Raw genomic sequence first — 8442 nt, 5'->3', positions numbered from 1 at the left:
AGGTGACCCACAGGAAGCCTATCATTTGCAACTGAATATAAAGAAAAGCTGCCCGGAAATAATATCAGGAATCTTCCTGAAGGGCATTATGGTATCCTGACTGAAAGTCCAAGTCATTTACTTAGGGATTTTAAATAGCAGATAGCAGGGGCAGATGGGTGGGCCAGTCAGTTAAGCATCTCCCTTTAGCTCAGGTCATGATAATAGGGTCCTGGGATTGAGCCCTACTGCCGCACAGGGAGCTTCTCCCTCTCCCTCTGCTTGCCGTTCCCCCTGCTTGTGTTCCCTCTCTGTCAAATTAAAAAAAAAAAAAAAATAACAGGTAACAATGTAAATGAAATAACACATGAAAAAAATATGCAATGTATAATAGCAAGATGTTAGACAACTGAATACTGTGGAAAAGATTAGCCTCTACAAGTGAGTTTTGATAAATTATTGGCTACTTATTACAGTAAGGTGACAAGATTTTCCGAGTAACCATATTTTTCCACACACATCAGAAATCCGACAGCAGTAGGTTTTCTATAATTGTTATTTAGTGTTTTTTTTCCCCCAACCCTCAAAACAGAAAAAGGGTTTTGAAAATCAACTACTTGTTTAGGGGACTCCTAACATATCAATGTTCATAAATCTTAGCACAAGCTACAGTTGAGGTACCTGGACAAACACCACAACATTTATGGGAAAAGGTACCGGTTTTGGAAGAGGAAAGTATTACACAAGTTACATAATCATACTATTCCTGTCCTTCCAAAATCAAAACAATAGGGGAAGTCTTTTTTGACATTCTGCCAAAATCCACACAATTAAACACTGCACAAAGTGAGCCCATTATGTTACATGAGCTTTCCTCTGTTTTACTACACTCTCTGGCTTAATGTTTATTTTCCCTGATGTAAGCAGAGCTAACCTGCTTTCTTTTCGATTTCATTTGCATGGAATATTCTTTTCCACACCTGCACTTTCAGTCAGAATGTTCTTAAAGCTGAAGTGATTCTCTTGAAGACTGTATACGGTTGGGTCTTGTATTTCTTTCCTTTAAGGCAATCTGTATCTTTGGATTCAAGAATTTAGGCCCTTTATATTTAAAGCAAGTATCACTACAAGTATGGAGTTACAGTCTGGCTGTTTAGAATTATTCATCGCTTTCTCATTCATTAGCTATCATTGTGATTTGATGATTTTAAAGAAGGGAATACTTAGATTATTTTCTCTTTATGTCTTCTGTATCAACTACATTGCTTTGATTTTGTCATTACCGCGAGGCTTAGAGAAGACATCTGGTAGCACTCTATTTTAACTTCTTACCAGCTAGTATTTCATACGAAAACACTTTCAGGACTCTGGTAATTCTCTAAAAATGTGGATATACGAGTGTATGTCATTTTACAGAAGTTAGCTATTCTCTGGTATGTCAGGATTTCTTCATTTCAACCCCATCAACTCAGACTCTCTAACAATTACTACTGTGAAGACTGCCATCTTGTTTTCATTAAAAACTCCAATTAGCAAAACCTGTAATTGGTAATGGTCACAATTTTTTTTTTTTTTAGTTTTAATAAATGGAGAATGATGTCCTAAACAACTACTTCATGAGGATCTATATCAATGTTATAACCACAGGAGGAATATTCATTTAGATTTTCCTAATATATTGTATGTTACACAGTCCTTCATCTTCCATGGAAATTAGATATGCATAAGTACCACCTAAAGAAGAAGGGCATCTCATATCCCTGATGCAACAACGATGACCCACATACGTTCACACACTTACTAGGAATAAATGAATTTTCTGAAGAGTTCTCAGAGTAGAAGCACATGAATAATTACAAGTCACAAATCTCATATAGCATCAATGGAAACACAAACACACTGAAATTATATCCATGCGAAAATCCCTTCTATCTTTTGAAGCATAATAGCACATACATTATCTAACTAACTTTGCATTAAGATTTTTTTTATATAATCTACGAAGAGAGTGACTGGTGTACTGCTCTGTTCTGGAAACTCTATGACATTTATTGGCATTTGATGTTCAACTAAATACATTTCTATGGACTTTTATCTGTCAAGTTCCTTTTCTTCTCTGAATTCTCTGATGTTTCCTAAACTGTAAGAGACAGTCTTTCCTCATTCATTATGTTTGTAAAGTTTGACCCAAGACTGCATTTTGGGATACCGAGTGAGGACTGAATTTTAGTTAAAGGCTTGGCCACTGTCTTTACATATTACAGTTTTGCTCCTGGATGGTAACAATGATGTTGAGCAAGTTATGACGTCCAGCCAGAGGCCTGCCATGTTCTTTCCATTTCTAGTATTTCTCCTCAGTATGAACTCTGGGATGCTGACTTAAGTGTTGAGCAATCCAAAAGCTTTACCACATTCTTTACAAGGTTTCTCTCTACTATGAATTCTGTAATGCTGGGGGAGGCTTGAGCACTAGGAAAGGGTTTGCTGTATTTTTCTATGTGTAAAATCACCTCCACTATACATTCTTGGATAAGGAACAAGGGTTTAGCATTGCCTAAAGGTCTTGCCACATTCTTTTTGTGTGTATAATCACTCTCCAAAATGAATTCTCCGATGTGGAGTTAGAGTTCGGCAGTCCTCCCAAATTCTCTCAGTCTTCAAAACTGTTAGGACTAGTTCCAGGAGGAATTCTGTGATGTTGCGTAAGGTGTGACTGATGGATAAAGCCCTGGTCACATTCCTTACATTTCTAAGGTTTCTCTCCAGTATGACTTAAGTGATATACACGAAGGGATGCATGCCACTTAAAGGCCTTGCCACATACTTGACATTTGTAAGGTTTCTCACCAGAATGAATTCTCTGATGTCGAGTAAGGCCTGAATGGAACATAAATACCTTGCCACATTCTTTACACTGGTAAGGTTTCTCTCCAATATGAATTCTGCGATGTTGAGATAGGCCTGAATGGAACATAAAGACCTTCCCACATTCTTCACAATTATAAGGTTTCTCTCCAGTATGAATTCTGTGATGCTGAGTGAGGCTTGATTCCTGCTTAAAAGCCTTGCCACATTCTACACAGCTGTAAGGTTTCTCTCCAGTATGAACTCTGTGATGATTAGTAAGGGTTGATTTATAGGTAAAGGCCTTGCCACATTCTTCACAATTATACGGTTTCTCTCCGGTATGAACTTTGTGATGGGTAGTAAGGCCTGATTTACGGATAAAGGCCTTGCCACATTCTTTACATTTGTAAGGCTTCTCTCCAGTATGGATTTTGTGGTGTTGAGTATGGCTTGAATGCCTGCTAAAGGCCTTGCCACAGTCTTTACATTTGTAAGTTTTCTCTCCAGTATGAATTCTGTGATGGTGAGTAAGGGCTGAGAGCTGCTTGAAGACCTTCCCACACTCCGTACATTTGTAAGGTTTCTCTCGAGTATGAATTCTCTGATGGTGAAAAAGGACTGAGTGCTGCTTAAAGGCCTTCCCACACTCTTTACATTTGTAAGGTTTCTCTCTAAAATGAATTCTGCGATGTTCAATAACGTCTGACTGCCGCCTAAAGGCCTTGCCACATTCTTCACATTTGTAAGGTTTCTCTCCGGTATGAATTCTGTGATGTTGAGTAAGGCTGGATTCCCACTTAAAGGCCTTGCTACATTCTACACAGTTGTAAGGTTTCTCTCCAGTATGAACTCTGTAATGTGTAGTTAAGGCCTGACTGATGGATAAAGGCCTTGCCACATTCTTGACAGTAGTAAGGTTTTTCTCCAGTATGAATTCTATGATGTTCAGTAAGGTGTGACATCTGGTTAAAGGCCTTCCCACATTCTTGACATTGGTAAGGTTTCCCTCCACAATGAATTCTTTGATGGTGAGTAAGGGTCAATGGTAATTTAAAGTCTGTGCTGTATTCTTTACTTTTGTAAGGTTTCTCTCCACTACAGATTGTCTTATGTATATGTGTTCCTGATGACTGACTAAACGTATTCCCAGGCTTCTTATATCTGGATGGGTTTTTTCCCACATAAATTTTTGGATGATCACCAGAACTGGAGGACTGGTTAAAATCTCTTTCACATTCATTAGGATTCTCTCTTATATGCATACTGTTAGACAGAAGAATAGATCTTTGAGAAAAGTCTTCCCCACGTTTAATAGGTTTAAAATGGTTCTCTGCAAAATGAATCCTCAGATATTTATTAACATTTGAGCCTGGATGAATTTTTTTCTCAGATTCACTGCCTTGACCAATTCCCTCTCCATTGAAAAAGCTTTGGGAATTTTGAAGGGTTGAGTCTTTAGTGAAGGACCTCTCAAATGGATCCCACTTAGCAGTTGTTTCTCCATGTTGAAATCTCTGAAGTTTAGAAATATTTGAATGAAAGGTCAATCCAATCCTATTTTCAAAATTGTTCAAATCATTATTTTCAGCACAGGCTTGGTAACTTTCCAGATGTTCCTCATTCTCCATCCATAAATATGGATGTTTGAGTGTTTGAGTGGAGCTCCTGCTGACAGAAACACCCTGCCTTGCAGAACTAATGGACTTAAAAAGGAAGGTTTTACCAAGTATTTTGTATCTTTCACTATCATGGGCAGTAGTCTCAATTTGGATATATCCTTTATGATCATTATCCCAGTCTATCATTAGGTGTAACTTCCCAAGGACAGTATGTTTATATCGACCCACTGACACATTTTGAAATGAAGCTTCTTTGCATGGCTCTGGCAGGAAGCTCAGGGTGTCCTGTGAAGATACAGCTGAAAGATATTGAAAAACAGAAAAGTAAATTCATCTAATTACTACTTTCAGATGAATATACTGAGGATGTCTAACACAGCAACCATAAAATCAATCAGAGAACATCAGCACAATGCCTGAGAAGGAAGCATCAGGACTTTGTTCCTCCATGGACACATCAATTTGCACACAACATTCTGACCACACAGCTTCAAAGAAAAGTCTATAGTATTGTCAGGGTGTAACATAAATCACTCTCCTCTATATCAAATAATCATGAAAAGTACCATTATATGAGCTCAAAATCAGCAGAAGGAAGGAAGATTTTTTACAGACTTATTTGAGAGAGAGAGAGGGAGAGAGACAGAAAGGGAGAGCATGAGTGAGGTGAGGGTCAAAAGGAGAGGGGCAAGTCGATTCCTTGCTGAACAGGGAGCCTGAAGCAGGATTGAGTCCCAGGACCCTGAGATCATGACCTGAGCTGAAGTCAAAGGCTTAAACACAAGTCATCCTGGCACCCATGGAAGAAAGGAAATTAAACATAAAACAGAAATGAAGAAAATAGAATTTAGCAAGAATAAGAAAGTATCAATAGGAGGATTTAGTTTTCAGGAAAAAGAAATCAAAATTGACAGATCTGTAACCAAATCAAGTTCAGATTGAAAGAGAAGACCAACTAAGATGGGAAGAAGCAGTGTGGTAGCTACTCAGACAAAAGGTTGACCATTTCTTCAAACAATGGACAGATGATAATCTGAAGGGAAACAGAGAGAGGAAGGTATCATGGGCTGTAAAAGAAGTAACTGCACTTTGGTCACCTGGGAAATTACAAAAATTTAGACATGACAAATGTCCAGGTTATGTGTGACAGATGCCATAATTGCTATTGTCTGTGTTCTTTTCTACAAAGCAAGTCCATAAACCTGGGCCCAGAGGCTTTATTTTTTTAAAAAATTCTGAAACGTCAACAGAAGATCACAAGGTGATAAAGGAAATAGAAAAATGTGTTCCCTTCATAAGAACAAAATAAATCCGACAAATGAACCCTCAGTTAATAAATATCTCTTACTTGCATGGCAAAAAAATTAACCATCATAAAGATGTGCATGGAGAAAGGAAGAGAAAGCAGGTATGTAACTCAATGAGATCAGAAAACATGTCATGACCAAAATGTAAACCCAAAGAGATGAAGTATAACTATCAGCCAAGCAGGAACAGGGAGCTGAAAAACATAATGACTGAAGTAAAAACACACCAGTGGGTCACCCACAGACATGCTCAAGCAGAAGAAAGAATCAGACAATCTAAAGACCCCTTGTTTTGAAGATCAATGAAAAATGTCAAAAAAAGACAGGGTATGGGACTCGTAAGACACCAATAAGTGGACCGATATGTACATTAAGGGGACCCGATAAAGAGAGAAGAGTGAAAGGGGGCATAGAGTTGACATGAATGACTAAAGGCTTTTACTGCACACGTAAGTGGAAAGAAGAGAAATCCAACCATCTCAGTAATTCATAGTACGATAAATGCCAAGAGAGGAACACAGTGACACATAGTAAAAATCAGACGTGAGAGGTCCCTGGTGGCTCAGTGGGTTCAGTGGCTACCTTCGGCTCAGGTCAGGATCAAGCCCCACACAGGGCTACCTGCTCGGCGGTGAGCCTGTTTCTCCCTCTCCCTTGCCTGGCACTCCTCCTGCTTGTGTGTTTTCTCTCTCTCTCTCTGTCATACAAATAAATAAAACCTCTAAAAGAAAAAATCCGAGGTGACAAGAGAATTTTGAGTAAGCATGACTAAAACAAATCATCTTCTACAGGAGAGCTCCTTTAAGTTCTGAATCCCCTATAACATTAATTTGTGTAGGAAATCTAGCAAACATTACATTACATTACATTACATTACATTACATTACATTACATTAATTCACCACTGAGGAATGGAACACATGGAAGAGAAACTTCTCCTTTGTACAAGGAGAAATGAACGTTTGAAGTGAAATAAAGAATTATATTGTCTCATTTTAGGGAAATTCTTTGGAACCCTATGAACTGACTGAGTCTCAGTTTTATATGTTTAAGATTAAAGCCTCCATAACATTGGAAAGCATAAGCCAGAAACCAGGTGGTGTCTATCTCCAGTGTTCTGGGAATTTCCACACTAATCCCCAGTATGCCCACTGCAACGCGGGTACAGTTTCTCACATGAAGCAAAACAGAACTTAGAAGAGACTTAGCACAGAGACCCTCAGAAATAAGGAGATTTTCCCAACACCCTCAAAGCAATGGAAGAGCTCTCAGATTATGGAGACACTCCCAGTCCAAGGAGAGGCTCCTGGTCCTCCCTGTGGACATGATGGACCATCTCTGGAGCTGAAGCAGAATCCTTAGAGAAAATAAAAGCATGATGATGTTGGCTCACAGATGTCCCTCTGGGAGAGACAGAGACAAGAAGGGGCTTCTCCAACTGATTTTCATTCAAGCAGAGCTACTGGAACCACATTTGAAGGTTTACCTTCCTCCTTCAGACTTGGACTTCACCTCTGTCATCCGCTTCATCCATTCCCACCTACCTGGATCAAAGACCACTGTCTTCTTTCTCTTTACATCCCAAGGGTCCTTCTTTTGCTCCAAAAAGGAGACCAAATCAGGCTTTGACACAGTGAGACCTGTTTAATAGAGAAACCGAATACACATATTGCTGGAGAGTCTTTCAATCCACACTGCACTTAGCAGAGGAGAGAGAACATTGCAGAATTCTAAAAGATGATTTCCCAAACACTTTTGACCAGCAGCCCCTGTAGAACATGAAGGACTTTCAAATAGTTATGTCCTAACTTGCGCTTCTAAGTACTGCCGATACAATAATAAGGAGTGAAAATTGGAGTTTAAATGCAGGCAGTACTATTTTATGCCACTCCAGGCTTTCAACAGCTGCTGATCTATAGAAATGATGTTACCTGAAGGAAGGGGAGGCTAAAGCTGAAAAGCAATCATCAGGAGGATTTTTGTCTACACCTACCAATCCTTTCTTGTGTTCCTTAGTGCAGTGACCTGATCTCCAGTTATGCAAAGAGGAATCATCCAAGAGACAGTCTTCAAAGGAGAATGAAACCCTGAGTGTGGTCTGGGAAATCTGGAAGGAGTCATTCTCACCCAAGAAGAGCAGGTGTCTGTAGTTCTCCAACATCACATCCCTGTACAGTTGCCACTGAGTGTGGGTCAGGCATCCCCACTCCTCCTCTGAGAATTCGATGGCCACGTCCCTGAAGGCCAGCTGTCCCTGCAATAAATACCACAGTCACCAAGAGGCCATTGACAGAGTTCACAATGGTCCCTAAGATTAAAGAAGAAGAGTTAGTATCTCCAGCTAGACCCCAACACCTGACCTTCACTGCTTACCTGACTGTCCCCACCAAACTTTATCCCACATTTTACTTAACCTTTTCTTTTCACCTTGTCCCTTTTAAAAATTTTTTTGAATTTTTATTTATTTTTTAAATTTCTTTTCAGTGTTCCAGAATTAATTCTTTATGCACCACACCCAGTGCTCCATGCAATACTTGCACTCTTTAATACCTACCACCAGGCTCACCCAACCTCTCACCCCTCACTCCTCCAAAACCCTCAGATTGTTTTTCAGAGTCCACAGTCTCTCATGGTTCGTCTCCCCCGCCAATTTCCCCCAACTCCTTTCTCCTCTCCATCTCCCCTTGTCC

At 39.5% G+C, this 8442-nt stretch overlaps 1 protein-coding gene and 1 long non-coding RNA gene across 2 annotated transcripts; both read right to left on the bottom strand.

Annotated features, from left to right (window-relative positions):
* Nucleotides 1-2101: 2101 nt before the first annotated feature.
* LOC116863513 (zinc finger protein 501-like) lies at nucleotides 2102-4088 on the bottom strand. The gene is given in 3 exon segments (XM_032850961.1): nucleotides 2102-2552; nucleotides 2804-3709; nucleotides 3711-4088. Coding segments are annotated over 3 exon segments (1503 nt in total). The 3' UTR covers nucleotides 2102-2333.
* Nucleotides 4089-4694: 606 nt separating this feature from the next.
* LOC116863515 lies at nucleotides 4695-8003 on the bottom strand. Its single transcript, XR_004381833.1, has 3 exons — nucleotides 7880-8003; nucleotides 7297-7392; nucleotides 4695-4744 (listed from the first exon to the last, which is right to left on the bottom strand). It is a non-coding gene; the product is annotated as an uncharacterized LOC116863515 (long non-coding RNA).
* Nucleotides 8004-8442: the final 439 nt, after the last annotated feature.

This window comes from Lontra canadensis, unplaced genomic scaffold, assembly GCF_010015895.1.
Source record: "Lontra canadensis isolate GAN:19392208 unplaced genomic scaffold, GSC_riverotter_1.0 scaffold1419, whole genome shotgun sequence".
Lineage (NCBI taxonomy): Eukaryota > Metazoa > Chordata > Mammalia > Carnivora > Mustelidae > Lontra > Lontra canadensis.
The sequence above is the reverse complement of the archived record's forward strand: the minus strand, read 5'-3'. Positions and strand labels throughout refer to the sequence as shown.